We start from the raw sequence: 17936 nt of genomic DNA, 5'->3' as shown, positions 1-17936 counted from the left end.
TCAAATGGATTTACCCTCTCATGTCTGACATTTAAAACGCTCAGACTTGACAAAGCTTATTTCATTCAAGAAGATTACGGATATGACGTCGGCAGCCCAGTGACCTACGTCTGCAATAAGCGTGCGCTTGCATGTATCCACCAAGAACCACCGACTTGACTTACCTTTGAGAATTTTGAGCCAAAACTTTAGTTTGTGTTAATGTATATCTAACGAATTCATGCATTTCATGTTGCTTTAGTGTTATGCACTAAATTAAGATTATTCCAGAAATTTATTTGCGCATTAAGATATTTTTAACGGAAAAGCTCCGCCCACGGTGCTCGCTAACGCCCCGAGCACGCGCTTCTAGTGAGTCATACGAGGACCAGCATGCACCGGGAGAGCTTTTTTTTTTCAGGTGGGTGGGTTTTTTTGAGAGGCGTTGCCGCGTACCGACTTCTCAATGATTATATATCCGTCGCAAGTCACATATTTTCATACATTGCGCATTTCACCGCCGCGTACAACACATAGTAATCGTCAGAGTTGAAAATATTTGAAGAGATAAAAACTGAGCCATGGCCAACTACATTCACGTCCCCGACGAGGCTCCCGCTGTGCCCAAAATAGATGTGACAGTTGACGAGAGCGACTACAGGTCCGGAGCACTGAAGCTCATCAAGGAGCTGAGACCCAACTGGAAGCCGTCCGAGGTCAAAGTGAAGGTGCAGTTTATTTTATTTTTACACATTTTACCATTAGACTGCTCTGTATGACATGTAGTCACATTACACGTAGCTTGCATATTATTTCATTTGTCGCTTAAGTTAAAAAATAGCAAGAGCTGCTAGCTTGTAACACTCCCTTTCCTTATTAAAAAGCTCTGGTTGGTAAGCATTAACATGAACATAATTTATTCTTTGAATAAAGAGCAAATAACACTAAAATAGCGCCTTCATTGACATCACAGACAAATAAAATGGCCCAATGTACGTTAATGTCACTATAAAAAGGCTGTTGACATAGACAGACAGATGGTAGGTAATTCTCTAGCCATTTATTCCGGCTCCGGAGATACTGCGGTATTTTTCCTCGTTAGGGTTAATGTTTTGCCTTTGCAAATAGCATCTGCGCCAGCTCAGGTCACGATCAAACACAGGGAGTTTCTCGCCGCTCTTGGCGCAGCCTGCTAACGCAGAAGGCAAACCTGTTCGTCGGCGTTACTGCAGACAGGTTATATAGAAGTTAATTACCATATGCATAGAGAGATTAGAGAGATAATGAATGATCGAAGCAGCTATTTGGTCCGAAGGTGGTTTACAGATGCAGGAGAGGTGTGTCTGCCACCCTGGCCCGAAATCATCGTCACGCTGCGACCCATTGAGCTTCTGGGGTTTATGAGATTTGTGCAGATAATACCTACTCTCTGTTAAGTATAGGCTACAGATTAGTAGGATTCTCTAGTTTTGTAAACTTCTGGAAGAAAGAAAAGGGGGGTTCACATAGAATAGTCTAAATGTGTGTGATTCTGTGTGTGAAAGAGAGTGCAGACATACAGTAGTGGGTAAATTTACTGCCTTTTTCCACTTTCCCACTTCTTGAATATAAAATATATATAAAAAAAAAGGTTTTAAAAAAATGTTCTTTACAATTTCTCAGAGCCCAGAGTGACTTCTTCAGATTGCTTCTTTATCCACCCAACAGTCCAAAACAAAAAATGAGGAGCATTTACCATCATAAATGATTAGAAGAAGCTGGAGCCAGCAAATGTTTGACATTTTAATCACTTATCAAAATAGTCGTCACCTAATTTTCTTTTAATCGACTAGAGCTGCAATGATTAGTTGAAAAATCAGTAATTAGTGATCTGTTAAATTCATTGGCAACTATTCTGGTAATTAATCACTTTGAGTATTTTTTTTTAAAGAAATATACCCAGATTCTCAGATTTTCTTCAGTCCTCTGACAGTAAACTGAGTATCTTTAGATTGTGGACAAAACAAAACAGTTAAGTACTTCACCTTGGGCTTTGGAAACAGATTTTTCATCATTTTCTGATTTTTTGTGGATCAAACAACTAATTGATTACTACAGAAAATGTCTGACAGATTTTATTGATAATGAAATTAATCATTAGTTGCTGGCTTAAATGGTTTCAGCCCTAACATTACATTACTTTATCCTGGAGAAGCATGGTGAGACATGTGCTCACCATTACAGTCTGGGCAAATACCCAGAAAATGACTTATTTTCCTTTCCAATAACAGACTGGGGGTGTGGCCCCACTTGGTAAACACAGTGAGGATGGGAGCTGGTCACATGCTCTGCCACCATTGCCTATATTCATCAATGAGGACAAAGTGGAAACTCAGCAAATGCCTGTCATTGCTTCCTCAGGCAAAATAAAATTCCTGACAGTCCTGTCGTTCTCAGTCAATCCCTTATAGAGTGAACAATTAGGGCTGGTATGTTGGCACCCCCCACTTCACCCCAGAAATGTTCCCAGCTTCACAGCAGAGGCAGTTCAGCTTAAATCAAACCAGACAAGCCCTAATTTCTCATGGCTACATTCATCCCTCTTCTCTTTTGTGTGGTTTGCCAAATCCCTCAGACCTTATGTAATGCTCAGAACAATGTAGGTTTTAGCACAGAACTTAAATAGTATAATGTGGGGGATTGTCTTCTAACTGTAGGTGTCACACTAGATAGTTGGGGCACAGGACAAATTATGATTTCTTTCCATGATTCACCTGTTCTCCACTCTTTCTTCCAATTGTCTCTGCAGTTCTTCACAGATGGAATAACTAACAAGCTGTTAGGCTGCTATGTGGGTGCAGTCATGAAGGATGTGGTTCTGGTCCGTATTTATGGCAACAAAACTGAACTGTTGGTTGACCGAGAAAACGAGGTGAAAAGTTTCAGGGTCCTGCATACACACCGCTGTGCCCCACGCCTGTACTGTACCTTCAACAATGGCCTGTGTTATGAATTTCTGCAAGGAACTGCTCTGGAGCCTGAGGACATTCGCAGCCAGCCTGTTTTCAGGTAAAATAATTTTGTTATGCAACATAGAGACTTTAAGGATGTTTATATAGAGTCATGAGACCTTAAAGTTGAGTTTGTCACCTGTCAAAGGCTGCCTACCACCCCAAGGCCTGGTGTGCCTGTTTGACAGACTGTATTTATTTGCATGGATTAAGTATCCAGACTTGAAATGCCAGTTCTGTTGCTTTTTCTTTTTTTATTTCTTCCCCCATACCCTCTTTATCTTCTTTTTCTTTCTTTCCCTCCTTGACAAAATGTGCATAGTTGCACAGTTGTCTGACCCAGTCTAACCTTCATATACACAGAATGGAATGCTTGTCCCAGTAGTGTTGCAGTAGCAACTGTCAAAATTCTCACAACTCTTTAAAAATCACTCATACCCATTACCTTAAAGGACCAATCTGTAAGAATTAGTGGCATCTAACAGTGAGTTTACAGATTGCACAAGCACCTTGCCTTCCCCTTCCTGTCCAAACATGTAAGAAAACCTCGAGGGACTGAAAAACTCTTCCTCTATCCATTTCAAATTAAAAGCCCTCAGGTGTTTCAGTGGACACACCTCTTTATTTCTTTTATTGTAAAACATTTACAGAAATGTGTTGTGACAAACTTAATGATTTGCAACTCCATTCTAATTCATTTGTTGCATTTTTAAGCAGCTGAGTCACGTGCAACACCTAGTGGTAATATTCAGAATTGCCTTTCCTGTCTGGTATATGGCTTAGTATTAAACCAGCTTGAATGTTTTTTGTTCTTTTAAACTGGCCTAACCCTACTTTTTGACAATACATACCTTTCCAATAATTGACACCTTAATTGCAAGACTGGAGTCACACATTGCTACTTTCTGCTCTTTTCTGGTAATTCAGTCTTTCCACTTTCTGTCTCTCCTACCTTACAGGCTCATTGCCAGGCAGCTGGCCAAGTACCACGCCATCCATGCCCACAACGGCTGGGTGCCGCAGTCTGATCTGTGGCTGAAGATGGGCAAGTACTTTGCTCTCATCCCCAAGTACTTCAAGGACCCTGAGCAGAATGCCAGGTAAATGAAGCCATATCAAAGACTGTAAATGCTGAAATCTGCTAGAGCTTTAGAAGTGGTTGATTTGACTGTCAGACTTTCCTTTTGCCCTTTAAATGTTTAAATGTTACATTAATCAAAGATTGAAAGCCAAATTCAGTTCGATTCTCGCAGTCCTGTCTGAGGAAAAATGTTCTAGAACAGTTCATGACTGACCTGCAGGTTTTATATGGCCTATTTTTAGACCAATAAAAATTGCATAATAGTAGTTAGACTTGAATTCATGACTAATTTAAAAGCTTAGAGAACTCAAAATTAAGCAAGAACAAACCTTTCAGACCAGGTATACTGACTGTAAATTTAAATTGGGGGTATAAAATCGCTTGAGGCAAAATGAGATCAGTATAGTCATATTTTATTGCTAATCCTGTTCTGCATTTAAGTGGACATGCAGTACAAAGAAAAAGTAAGCCCTGTAATGAATAGATTTTAAGAAGTTGTTTCAAAACTTGTCATTTTTAGACCTTTTTAAGATGGCTTAATAGAAAAAAGGGGTCTCACTACATTGTTAGGGAACATATTTCTGTTCTCAGTTATCTCCACGTGGAACTATGACCCCCTACCTCTCTTATCACTGAGTCACAAATGATTCAAGCAGCCCCATTTGCAATGACACAACACAGGAGTAATTATCAGTTGTACGTCTCACATGTCTGAGGCAGTACGTGGAATTCCTTTCGTAATCTCAGCAGGTGTGACTTCACTTTACAGCTGTAGCTCTCCTAAGAGATAACACAACAAAGTGAATGAGGGTTTTACTCTAAACAGCACGAAACAATCTGGAAATCAATATGAAAAATTAATTTATCCTCAAACAAACTAAAACAAAAAATATCATTAGCAAGGTTACGCTTATTTTCTTAAAGTCATGTATCAGTTTTTCATAAGATAATGGCATAACAACTATTGTATTACTTAGCTATTATATCTTCATCCAAACATGAAGTTTCCATTCTTTCAGTTTGTTTCAGTACCAACAAAAAAAAATTAAGGTGCACCACTACATGACAGGCAAATTGAGTTATGATTATCTGTGCTCCCTAGCTAACAAACTTTGGCACTGCCACAAGTCTTGATTGTTTGAAGATTGCGCTGGCAATAACACCTACCTTCATATATGTTGGCACCCGAAATGAATCCAAAGCAAACACTGACTTGACAGGCTGTTTATTTCCATGGAGGCCGCCCAAATATTAACATTGTAAAAGAAACGCTGACTTCAAAAAGACTGTGACACCCGCAGTAGCTCAGGGGTTTTTGTACATATGTTGAAGGCAAAAACAGTGAGGCAGGTGAATCCTGCTTTTTACATTTTGTTCCGCAATGTTTGTTCATGGTAGTCAATGTCTGGTACAACAAAATGTTAGTTTGATCATCTTAATTAGGCCTATATTTACGACAAATTTAAGACAAATTCCTCTCAAATTGGGAATCTGTTGTCTAATGTGTATCTATTATAAGGGACCTTGACATGAAAAAGCTTGGGGACCTCTGGCATAAGTGTGACAAATGAACTAAAACAACTAGGCAGCCAGAGAGAGGTGATTTGCTTATTTCTGTTAGTGTTATCTTTGTTTTCTAGAAAGTGGAAATGGACAAAAATGCCTTGGTAGTACACAGCTGAGTGTAAATTGCTCTGTGTAGGAACATTTTTTGTTAATAATGTTGAAACTACTGTAATAATCTGTATAGAACCTAATCTAAAAGACAGGAAATGTGGTTCTAAATAAGCTTTATGTATGTATTAAAGGTAGAATTAGCAGGATTTTTTAAGCTGTCTCTAAACAGTTAATTGTTGAGTCTCATTCCCTGGACTTCAGATACTGACATTTTGGGTGGGTGAAGTGTCCCAGTCACAGCAAAATAATGAGAAAAAATAGAAATCCAGGGTCTGCAGAATCAATTTTTGCAGACATTATTTAATAAAAGGCTGTATATTTAAGAAAAGTCACAAAACCTTTTCTTCAAGTAGGGTTGTGGGATTTCAGTTGACCTTTTCTAGTTCTTTAAATGAAGAGATGATGAGTGTTTTGTACATGTTTTTGCAGTTAAATTGACTAAATAAGGTGAGACAAGATAATTCTTTACTGGTCCCCCAGAGGGGAAATTTGGATGCAGCATCTGCACAAGAACAGAAAAGAAGTACAGAGAAAGAGAGAAATAAAGAAAACAAAAAAAAGAACAAGACAGCAATTACACTCAAAATTACAATAGCAGTATAATGCATATACAAAAATATTACATAAATAAGAGTTGTGTTTTTTACACAGATCGTGTGGTTTCTGTGTTGTGGGTTCATTTTTGTTGAGATTGCACAATTTTGAATGAATCACATAAACTGTTTTGTGCTGAGCCTGTCTGTAAAACCACATTACGTTTTCCTCATACCTCTTATTTTCTGTTCCTATTTTAAATCAAATTTCTAAATTCCCCGTACTGACTCTACCTCCTTCTGTCCTTCTATTAATACTTTTAATGCTTCCGCCTCTTTAAATACACACTGTTCACTTTCTTTGCCTCTCTGCCTCCTCCAGACTGAGCATGGAGGTGCCCAGCCCACGGTGCCTCCGAGAAGAGCTGGTGTGGCTCCAGCAGAGCTTGTCGGTGCTGGGCTCCCCCGTAGTTCTGTGTCACAACGACCTGCTCTGCAAAAACATCATCTATAACCAGGAGGCAGGTGAGTATACACTGCACGGGTTATAGTCATAGACATTACTGTGTGACTGAAATGTGTCGTAGTGTGAGCTGCACTGGTCCCCATGCTCAGGTAGGATTGCATTACCTGCACTTCCTCGATGCTAGTCACATGCTTCACTCATTGCCAGTGTTTGCATTGGGCTGCAGGCGTGGAATTAGAACGGTCAGAGAAGGCGGTCCTGTTATTTGGATTGTAGAGGGAGTCCTCATTTGAACTGTGGAAACCACAACTCCATTTCAAGTGGTGTGTTGAATCATGGAGGGTGGAGCAAAGCTTTGTGTATCTGCCTCCAAAAGATTTTGCAAGTGTTTATTGAAGAAATTAATCTGTCACAGATTTTAGTCTTCTGGATTTAAATATCCTATTTCTTATAAATCCTGGGAGTCCCACTGTAATAAGGACCATTGGCTTTGTTCAGAGGTGCAAACTGAAGCTGTTTCTAATTTGGGCTTAATTATTTTTCCTAAATTTTGTCTGATCTGACGTTCTAATTCTGTGGTGAAAACTTAGATCGTAAACCACTGTTATCAGCCTGAACAAACAATGCCATTACATCATACCACATACCAAGTCTCAGTTTTATTGACAGCACATGTATTTGGTGCTTTAGCAATGTTGCTGTTTTTTGTTTTGATGGTATAAATGTCAAGCAACTTGTCCTCAGGCAAACTCTTTAGCTTACTTTTGCACTGAGCAACTTTACCAGCCAGTGAAACTGTTCTAGTCATTGTCTTTGTAGCAGAAGAGTGGCGGGGTAAACTGGTGAGAAAGAATAAGAAATGTATGTGGGAGGTGGGGTGGGGGTGTTTCAGAGCTGTCAGCCCCCTCGTCGGTTCGCGGCGAGGGGCGGGGCCCCTTCTCACAGCTCCTTGTGTCTAGCCTTTCTTCCCTAGGAATGACAGCCGAGGCTGTGGCTGCCCTGCGCCACCCTGCCCCGGGGAGGCAATGGAGAGAGACAAACCTCACGCACAGTCGGCTCTGAGGGCCCTCGCGTAGTCTGCCCACTGCTCAGGCAAATCGGGATGAGTTCATGGCAGCAGTAGGAGCCACGTACCTACCTATTACCCTCCAATGCTACTCGCCCAGCAGTTGTCCCTCTGACAGTAGCTAGGCTACGTACGATGCTGATTATTGGGTTTTTAAACAACTGTTTTTATGGTTTGCACTTGCTGTAAGCTGTAATGCTACTTTCCGTTACTGCTGCTTCTTACTCCACAATTTCCATTTCATAGCTTCACTATTGATCACTGTTCAGGTAATAGGTAAGAGATGATGACTGGTGATATTTTATATTTTTCTTATTGTTAACAAACCCCATGGAAAGACAAAAGGAGAAAAAAAAGGAAGAATTCCACATTCAAAACTTAAACAATTTGTGTTGTCAGTTCCCAAAGCCTTAGTTAGTGTTGTTAAAAGAAAAGGTGATATAATGCGGTGGTAAGCATGCTCGTGTCCCAACTTTTTTTGGAACATGTTGCAGGCATCAAATTCAGATTAAGTGTATATTTGTGAAGTGAACATTTCTGTTCAGAGATTTGTCTTCAGAAGGAATAAATTGGCTTGTGGCTGAGAGCAACAGACAGGATGGGGAAGCTGGAAAGTACAGAGAAATTGACTAAAACTTTGTTGATTTTAATCTTTTCATGGGTTTTGTCATCATTAGCAATAATATAGAATATCATTAGCTTTAGCCCTTAAAGCAGAGCCATGCCTCTACAAAAATGCTGGGGGTGGGGATACCTTTACCTAAATACACAGAAATACAGTTTCTGGTTAACCATAGTTCGCAGAGGAGAGAACATCTGCAGAATCTCATTTGAATCTGTCGTTCTGCACGTCAAACAAGTTTTGATAGGTTTCACTGAAAGTAGGGCAGCTTGAAACTCCTTTACATTAGTTGTTGGAAATGCAAAATGCCCCCAAGTGCAGTTACTGATATTATATAATAACAGTATAGATGTTATAGTGTAACTCTCTTGTACAGACATGTTGAAGTCTGTGCACAGTTGCAGTTTTGCAGACTTGCAGAATCATGTTTCAGGCTTCAATATGTAAGGCTTAGGTTTTCAGGACGTCTATTTGGAATCATTATTGATTAAAAGCATCCCAGTACCTCTAGTGCAATCACACATGTCTTACATACAAACTAACAATACAAACACAGCCGGACCACACCTTCAAGTGACAACCACAATGGAATGGACTGCAATAGTCCAGGGACTTCTGCTTCAAGCCCATAATTACTACATTTTTGACCACACCCACTCAAGCTGTCTAAAATGTTTTTGCAGTAAACTCAATCCCTATCACACCAAGCACTTACAGCCTCTTTGTTCAATTGAAAGTAGGCATGAAAATAGGCTGAACAGCTACCAAACTGTTTCCTGTCATTCTGCTGCTGTTGCTGTAGTTAAAAACCACTTGTCTGCCAAACGCGACAGCAGAGACACCACCACTTCCTGTATTGATAAAACCATAAACAGAAGCGGTGGAAGGTTGATTATTTTGTCAGTTTTCAAAACTATTAAGTTTAAGTCTCAGCAAGAGCTGTATTACTTCCCTCTTTTTGTCTCTCTTTACTTTGTCTCTCAGCCTCCAGCACAGGCTGTTCAGTTTCCCTGCCCCTCTCACTTTCCTCAGATGTTTTCAAAGACAAAAAAAATTTACTCAGCCCCAAGGGCTACAAAATGTGCAGCTCAGCACCCAACAGGAAGCCTCTGAAAGATTCTGTCATTTGCAGAAGCGGCAGAGGTGTCTCGCTATTGGGTTCACAGCTGACCAATGGGAAGGAAGCATTGGAGGGGTGTGTTTGCGAGAAGGGGAAGTGAGGTCCCATATATAAGAGGGCAGAAGAAAAAAACAGGAATGGGAATTTGGCAGCAGGGCCTGATGTTTCGACACTGTGCGTGGGAGCAAGGATGGATAAAAACACGAAACATGTCAGTGAGAGAGCGAGCATGTGTGAAAGATGTGTTTGCCCCAACCTTTTCATCTGCTGCACAGGGGGGCTATAGCCACTGCCTGGAGGTGTTCAGTTGTGTCCCGCTAGGACCTACACGCCGGCTGGTAACCCACCTCAAAGTGTCTTTCTCTGTAGTCCAGCACCACCTCAGAGACTTAATGTTCCACATGTTAGGGTAAAGAAATTAGCCAAGGCCAAAACAAAACCAAGACATTTAAGAGCAGAGACATTTAATTACATGTATTGTTTTTCCAAATTCCATTTTTGTTAATGTCTCTGCAAAAATGGGCTTGTTAGTGAGGGTTTGTATTTTGAGATCAAGCACTTCATGGCTGAATGCTTCCCCCTTTCTTCGTTGTTAATACAGACACCTCACCTTATTTTTCAGAGGCCTGTAAATGCAGACAGCAACACATTCTTTGACCATTACTCTCCATGCCTTAACATCAGGTTTAAAGTTGCAAGCAGACAATAAGTTGTAATCTTCAGCTATATTCACCAATATTTCATTGCAGGGATTGTAAAAAGTCTTGAGAGTTTGGAAAATCCTGTAATAGTTATGTTAATATACTCTTGTTGCTTGATTTTTAAGATAATCTCGGTGTCACCTCCATGTAAATCAAAACTCTTTTAATATTTGAAATGAAGCAGGCCCATCGTCATATTTTTTGTGTTTCTTGGTGTCAGAATTTTGTGAGTATTAAATAATTATGATCAAAACATACAATCACTACAACAAGTTGATACGAGCAGCTAGTAAAATAAAGGCCGATGCTGTTAACATGTAGGCGTCAATAGCCAACAATGCTGTTTGCACCCAGGGTACACCCTGGTGTATATAGCCTAACACAGCAGAAACAAGCACCCAGGTGTCTGTAGTCAGCAATACTATTTCCACCCAGTGTGAAATTTCCACCTGTAAATAGCTTTTTTGGTACCTAAACTACCTAAACTGTCTTCTCGTTTTACCTCTGGTGTTGACTTAAACCCCAGTCTCCCAGGTCAGGATATAAACCTTCTAGGGGAAATTCTAGCCCGCACATCCACTACAAACTCATCACTTTGGAGACTTAATCATTCTTTACAGCTAAACTGGAGGGCTGGGTATAAATTACCCAGTAGCTGCTGTGTGACTATTATCACCTGCGTGCAAATAGGTGCTCCATAAACGACAAAAAGTGGCATTCTGCATTGTTTGGGTATAAAGAAATTATGCATTTGGAATTTGGTTTGACTGTATCAATTTAGGTGTGATGATAAAGGCTTTGAGAGTCTGGAAATTCATGGTTTAGGTGCCTTGAAAGTGCTTGAATTTTACTTCTAAGAAGCTGTATGAATCCTGTCATTGGCAGTTAAATAGGTGAAAGAAGAAAGTAGTTTACAAACTTAAGCATTCAAGCCAGTAGTGTAGACCTCTGACTGTGGTTTGCTCACAAGACTATAAAAACTTTTTAAATAGGCGTGTCTAGTAGGTTTAGTGTGTCCCAAGTATCTAGGCGCTGCAGTTCCAGTGGCTCTCAGCAACAACAACAAAGCTTTGAGAGGGAATGTATCAAACAGCGTGCTGCTGTCCATTTGCCTTGGCAGCTCATTGTGCTTTTCTACACACCACTTTAGTGTCTATTTGTATTTGACTGTCTTCCTCCCCGTGTTCCTCTGCTTTCTTTGCCCTTTTCTCTTTTTTTATTTTATCTCTTCAAAACATAATTGTGACTTGGCCATTTTCCTTTATTCTGTGCATGTATCCAAAACAAACACTGCCTGATGCCAGATGCACTCCTTTTTGCCCTAGATATTTGTATGTGTTCCATGTGTTGCATCATGATTTTCACGCTTTCATCTCTAACTAATGTATCCCAGCTGCATATTTTGTGGTCTTGGGGAAAAAAGGCTGATAACTCAGTTACTGGTACATCTAATCTGTTTACTAAGGTATCACTGAGGCTCAACCTCCATTAAGCTGAGTGAGCTATCTATATGTTCTCTTTTCCTTGTAGTCCTTTGATATGCTTGCTTAGAATTGCAAAGACCACATAAAAGCATAAACTTTCCCACATTTACTCAACAAAAGCTTTGATTCTATATACATGTTGATTCTGACTTCCTTAAAGCTTAACAGCATGATTATATTCATCATAAACAGCATTATAGTGCATGTGTAGGAAATGTCTGTCAGTTATTTTCAGATGAGTACCTCTTAAATTGAAATGTCTCCCTTAGTTGCCTTTATTTCATTTTCTGTCCTGACATCTCCCTCTACAGCCTGAGCTTTCCTCAAAATGCAAGCTCTTACTCCTTGCACCACAATCGGCTAACTAGCCAGCCAAGTCCAGTCAGACAGACAGGGAGAAAGTTACAGTATGAAATGAAAAGCCTTGACATTCTGAGTAATCAAAGGGAAAACACAGCATAATCATTTTGTGCCCATTTCCCATGTCTCTGTCTAAACAAAGCTGCTTTTCTTTCCAGGCAATGTAAAGTTCATTGACTACGAGTATGCTGGGTACAATTACCAAGCCTACGACATTGGGAACCATTTCAATGAGTTTGCTGGTTAGTACAATTTGCATTGCTTGGTTTGTGTAAAACAAAGATGTGTATACAAATGTGTTCATTTTACAACACAGGATTGTACCAAAAAGATGCTATTTGTAGTTCCCTTTATGCCACATACAAAAACAAAAAAGACATCAAAATTATATATAGTAAATATACAGAACAGTATTAGAGGAGGGTATAAGTGAAGGGTATAAGAATGGAGATTTGTTTTTTTATTTTAGAGGATGAATGGAAAATGGAAATCAACAAGTAATTTTAAAATTTATTTTGTGTTTTAGAATACATTTGAAATTTGGAAATGATGAAGTTGAAATGTGGAGTTTTTTAAGTCTGAATGTTAAGATTAAGTCAAAATTTTGAGAATAAAATGAAAATGTTGAGAATAAAGTAATGGTAGTTCAACTTAGTCCTTGTCTTTTCAATTTTATTCTGAAAATGCTAAATTAAAATTTTTCCCCTTATGCATGGCCCAATGTAATATAATGTAATGTAATATAATAATCTTTTAGTAAATGGGTGAATGATAAGTCAAGAAAATGAATTATGTATTTATGAGTGTTTAATTTATGTGCTTATGTGTTGCAGGCCTGAATGAGGTGGATTATAGTCATTACCCAGATCGAGCCTTTCAGTTGCAGTGGCTCCGCTCTTACCTGGAGGCCTATAAGGAGCACAAAGGCCAGGGCAGTGAAGTGACTGACGGAGAGGTGGAGATCCTTTATGTCCAGGTCAACAGATTTGCCTTGGTAAGCATTTGTATTAAACATGTTTCATGAATCACATGAGATTAGCACATCTGCACCTGGCTCATCAAGTCTTTAGTTTTTAATGCCAAGATACTGATGGTTTCTGATTGGCAGTTAAGAAATGGTTGCAGTACCATGGCCTTTCATAATAACATTCACAATGAAAGAATAAAAAATGAACACTTGTAGAGCAAAGAGTAGAGTCCTGGGGCCTCATTCTGAGTGGATTTTCCAGGCCTGCTGCCAGGTTTTGCTCAGCAAACATGGATTATATTGTGATGTGGGTTAAACAGTGTGGAGTGATGTTGGCTAGGAAAACCTGTGCTACCTGCTCTGAATATGAGTGAGGGATGTTTGTGATGTGTTGCTGATGCGGCCAGCATACGGGAAGCACTTTTAATGACAACTGGTAAACCCTTGTGAGGCTCGGAGCTCTCCCCTGAGCCATATTGTGCCTTGTTTACTGTCAAGAGGAAAAGAGGGCAGCATGGAGGATGGGCAAGTAAAGCAATTGTCTTTCTGTGTCAGCTATTTGGTGTTGTTGCCATAGGGCTTCTGCTGGCTTTGTACATGCTTGAGTGAGCCGTGTTGGGTAATTAGAAACGACATTTACTTTTAGACAGTGAGTTCATGCTAACCCTTTGTGGTATTTTCTTTCTTTTCTGTGCCCAGGCATCTCATTTCTTCTGGGGTCTCTGGGCTCTGATTCAGGCCAAGTTCTCCACCATTGACTTTGACTTCCTGGGGTATGTTCACCTTGAAATAAGTCAATAAACACACTCAATAAAAATCTGTTTTACACTCAACAAAAATATAAATGCAGCACTTCTGTTTTTGCTCCCATTGGAGTTGAAGTAAATGATCTGTGACTTCTTCTATACACCCACAAGGCTTTTTTCTCTCTCACTTTTTTTTGCAAATTTGTTAAAAATCTGTTTTAGTGAGTGCTTCTCCTTTGCCAACATAATTCATCCACCTGACAGGTGTGGCTTATAAAAATACTGATTAAACAGCAGGATTGCGACACAGGTGTGCCTTGGACTGGTCACAATAGAAGGCCACTCTAAAATGTGCAGTTTTATCTCTGATATTACTCTTTGCCTTAGTTTGTTGGGTTGGTTAGGTTTAAGCATGAGGAGTGATTGGGAAGGGTTAGGGGAAGATTAACAGCGTATGACAATCACAGGCAGAGTAGCGCGGGTCATTTTGCCCTCAATTGTAGCCTCAGGTGAAATAGCCATGGTCCAGTGCCTCATAAATGTGTTTATTCATGATAAAACTGCACATCTTAAAGTGGCCTTTTATTTTGACCAGGCCAATGCAAACCTGTGCAATAATCTTGCTCTTTAATCAGCACATCTATGTGCCTCACATGTCAGGTGGATGGATTATCTGGTCAAATGAGAACTGCTCACTAACTCAGATTTTAACAAATTTCTGAACAGAATTTGAGAGAAATGCACCATAGGTAGAGGTCATCTGAGATCTTTCACTTCAACTCATGAAAAATGGGAGCAAAAATAAAGGTGTTTATATTTTTGTTGAGTGTACATTGCTCTGCCCAGCAGATTTCAGTTATTTAATCATGTGTTTAGGAACAGAATGCACAGCTTCCAGATTTTATTATTTGTGTCATCTCAGTGCACATTCTGTTTAAACAGTCTGATATTTTACCATCTAGTTAACACGTCAAGTACATTTTAATCTTATCACGGACTCTGCTCTCGTCCCCATGTCTCCCTCTCAGATACGCAGTCCTGCGCTTCAACCAGTACTTCAAGATGAAACCGGAGATGGCTGCGCTGAACTTACCCGAATAAAAGCCCCCACCCCCTGATCTTCTCTTCCTCCTGTCTCCCTCCCTTCCAACCTGCTCTGCGCCTCACGTGACGCCTGCAGGGCACCCTCTAGGAGGGGTGTGTAGGGAAGAGCCACAGACTGAGTCTGTCCTGTTCAGTGCCTACAGGGTCCCCTCTACATGTCCCTATCTGCAAACTTTATCCATAATCTGCTGTCACACCTTTGCCCAAGTCTTTAGGACTGTGGGTATGTGTGAAGTAGAGACTTCAGACCCACTATAATATGATGCCCACATAACTGAATTTATTGTGGTCATTTCAATTATTGTAGTATCAATTAGAACATTATGATATCAGCACATTGTATTTGTAAGCAGCTAAAAGCTCAAAACACTATAAATACTTTGTAGGTGGAGTGCCACCTCCTTCATAATCAAAACATAGTAACCACCTGCATGAAAGACAGGTGGCCCATACACTAATCTGATTGACTGAAGACACCTTCCTCACATGCACATTCATGGGGAAAAACGCTCAAGCACCTGCCAAATCAACGACCAAATTCATAATGATATGATTGCAATACAAAGTGTGCTTTGTTTGCTGAGGAACCAAGATGAAAAGCACACAAAAAAGAACATGGAAAGGTCACTGCTGTCCCTTAATCTCGTGATTTTAGCCACAACATTCAAAGAAAAAAAGAACTTGTGGCCTGCCTTGTGACTCTTGTTTTCACCCTTATTTTCACCCAACATACTGTGCATGGGTGGTGCGCCAGAATAGCCATGTAGTCATTGTTGCTGTGTAGTTTGGATGAGGGCTTGTTGTGTGTTTTGGCTTTCTGGACTGATGGTAGAAACATTGAGTTGTAGGAGAGGATCTTGTGTTTACATCTAACCTCTCCCTCGAGTTAAATAGTTGAGCACTGAGCGGTCTTTTGCCTCGAGGGAGAATTTCACTGTTTTGTATGTTTTTTGTGTTTGACACTTTTTTTTCAGTTTCTGTCTACACCTTAACTGGGGACGAGCCTTGCATCTCACTGTAATTTGAACATTCCATGTTCATAATGGTAGTCAGGAAATTTGGTTGCAGATCACATGGTACGTCAGCAGTGTTGGGGGAATTGATTCACTGTGACATCGACTGTACAAAACGAGACCAAACCATTTTATTGTCTGCTCCATGTCAGGGAAAGTTTGGAAGGCATCTTTAATATTACAAAACACTGCTGTTCGGTCCTAATGTACTCAAGACTGACCATTTTATATACTTGTAGATCAGTTTCTATTCACTTGTTATGTGATATGGCCTTGCTTACTGTTGGATTGCTGAGCTACTGTTAAGATTCATCATTTTAATCTCCCAATGTTGAAATGAAGGTGTGTAGAAGAGTTGAATTTTGGTAAAGGAGAAAGTGGAGTTGGTGACACATCTGTGTAATGTAAGTCAGCTGTTAGCAGGACTGTGGAGCAAGAGCACCATCTTCTGGAGGAAAAAAAACACACAAAACAATGGCTGCTGTTCACCATTGACCTTCATGTTAAATGTTTTTTTTAAAATGAGCTTCAGGAGGCCCTTTAAAAACAAAAAAAAAATCATCTCTTGGTTACTTTAACTAGCCTACACCAAAGTGCTGACATTTGTTTCTTGCTTGTACATAATGCACACTTTATCATTTTCCATGTAGCACAAAGAGATGACTATTATATAGACTTTTTATACTTATTTAAATGGAAATGTTGAAGCTGAGGTCTTTGAGAGTGTGTGGATGTTTGCGGATGTAGCAACAGTTGACTCTTGGGCAAATTTTCTTTTTTTTTCTTTTTTTTTTTTAAATAAAAGGGCCAGAAGAGCACTTCAGCTTCGTGAGAAAGTTGAACATAAAAGTCATGTGAAATGTAGTGAAACAAGTTTTCTTGTTTACTCAAACGATATGTTTGCCCAGGTGGTTTCTGTTCTTGGGAGTTTGCAAAGTTCTGTGAAGAGACCATCACTGACAAAACTGGATTGTGCACTTATGTTAACACTCCCGCACAGAAGTAGCTAACGAGCAGACATTGAAGTGTTTGTACGCCTGTGAAAGCTTATTTTGTACTCACGGTTTTTGAAGTTTGAAGGTTAGGCCTACTACTTCACTTCTATCTTTAATTCACTAGTGCGTCTCTTTCATGCTGGTGAATTACAATTTAAGAATTAGGAAGTAGTTTAAGTCAGGCCTCAAATGAATTTGAAATGTATGTTCGTTGGCTTTTAACATAGGTGAAAATCTTCCATAAAAGTTTATTTAAAGGTAAATGGTTTTGATTAAGTTACAGGTTTGAGTTGTGTTGGAGGAGCGTGTTAATTTTTCTGTTAGGTGTCTGGTTAGTTGCAGTGTCAGACCACGTTTACACATAACACGCATAAATTGATGCAGTTTTTCAAATCCAACTGCCACATAATCTGAATTTTCAAAATGCTAAATTGTACTGCTGAAACATTTCCTATAGGCTTTATTTTCCCATCAATATGAAACTGTACATCGTACACAGGTCATCTTAGGATCGATCATACTATGAACCTTTACAAGTTTGTGTGCTTGGTATGTAACATTGTAAAAACTCTGTCCTCAAATCTCTCTGGCCACTTTAGTGTTGTGTTTATATGTACAGTAAAACAAATGTAATATCTTTGAGTGTTCTCAAATATGAATGAATGTACATAGAGGGAGTTCTTTTATTTTTTGTTTTCTAAAAGTTGCATTAAAGTGAATAGTTGCCTGGGGTACGAGGTGAAATTAAAAAAATACATTTTCAATACTGTAATCTAAAAAAATAAAAATCTATTTACCCTTATTTATTTGTCCTCTGTTCATCTTTTGTCTCCCTGGGTACTAAATAGTTTTTTGTTGGTGGTGAGAATTTTATTAAACACCTAAATAATTTTACAAATTATGTAAATATTTTGCCATTTTCTTTGTTTTCGAGTTTAATATAGCTTTAGCAGGTATTTCGATGTGAAATAGTAGGGTGAACACCGGTGTTAGCAATGACACTAATCAAGGTACCAGTCCATCTCATCTGTA

General features: G+C 39.5%; 1 protein-coding gene across 1 annotated transcript; it reads left to right on the top strand.

Annotated features, from left to right (window-relative positions):
- Positions 1 to 388: 388 nt before the first annotated feature.
- etnk1 (ethanolamine kinase 1) lies at positions 389 to 17706 on the top strand. The gene is made up of 8 exons (XM_084710572.1): positions 389 to 707; positions 2768 to 3027; positions 3929 to 4069; positions 6643 to 6785; positions 12238 to 12321; positions 12913 to 13073; positions 13746 to 13819; positions 14821 to 17706. The coding sequence occupies exons 1-8, from the start codon at positions 561 to 563 to the stop codon at positions 14891 to 14893; spliced, it is 1083 nt and encodes a 360-aa protein (XP_084566698.1). The 5' UTR covers positions 389 to 560; the 3' UTR covers positions 14894 to 17706.
- The last annotated feature ends 230 nt before the right edge of the window (positions 17707 to 17936 follow it).

This window comes from Lutjanus erythropterus, chromosome 22 (assembly GCF_056507025.1).
Source record: "Lutjanus erythropterus isolate fLutEry1 chromosome 22, fLutEry1.hap2, whole genome shotgun sequence".
Lineage (NCBI taxonomy): Eukaryota > Metazoa > Chordata > Actinopteri > Lutjaniformes > Lutjanidae > Lutjanus > Lutjanus erythropterus.
Note: the sequence above shows the minus strand (reverse complement) of the source record. Positions and strands in the feature narration are given on the sequence as shown.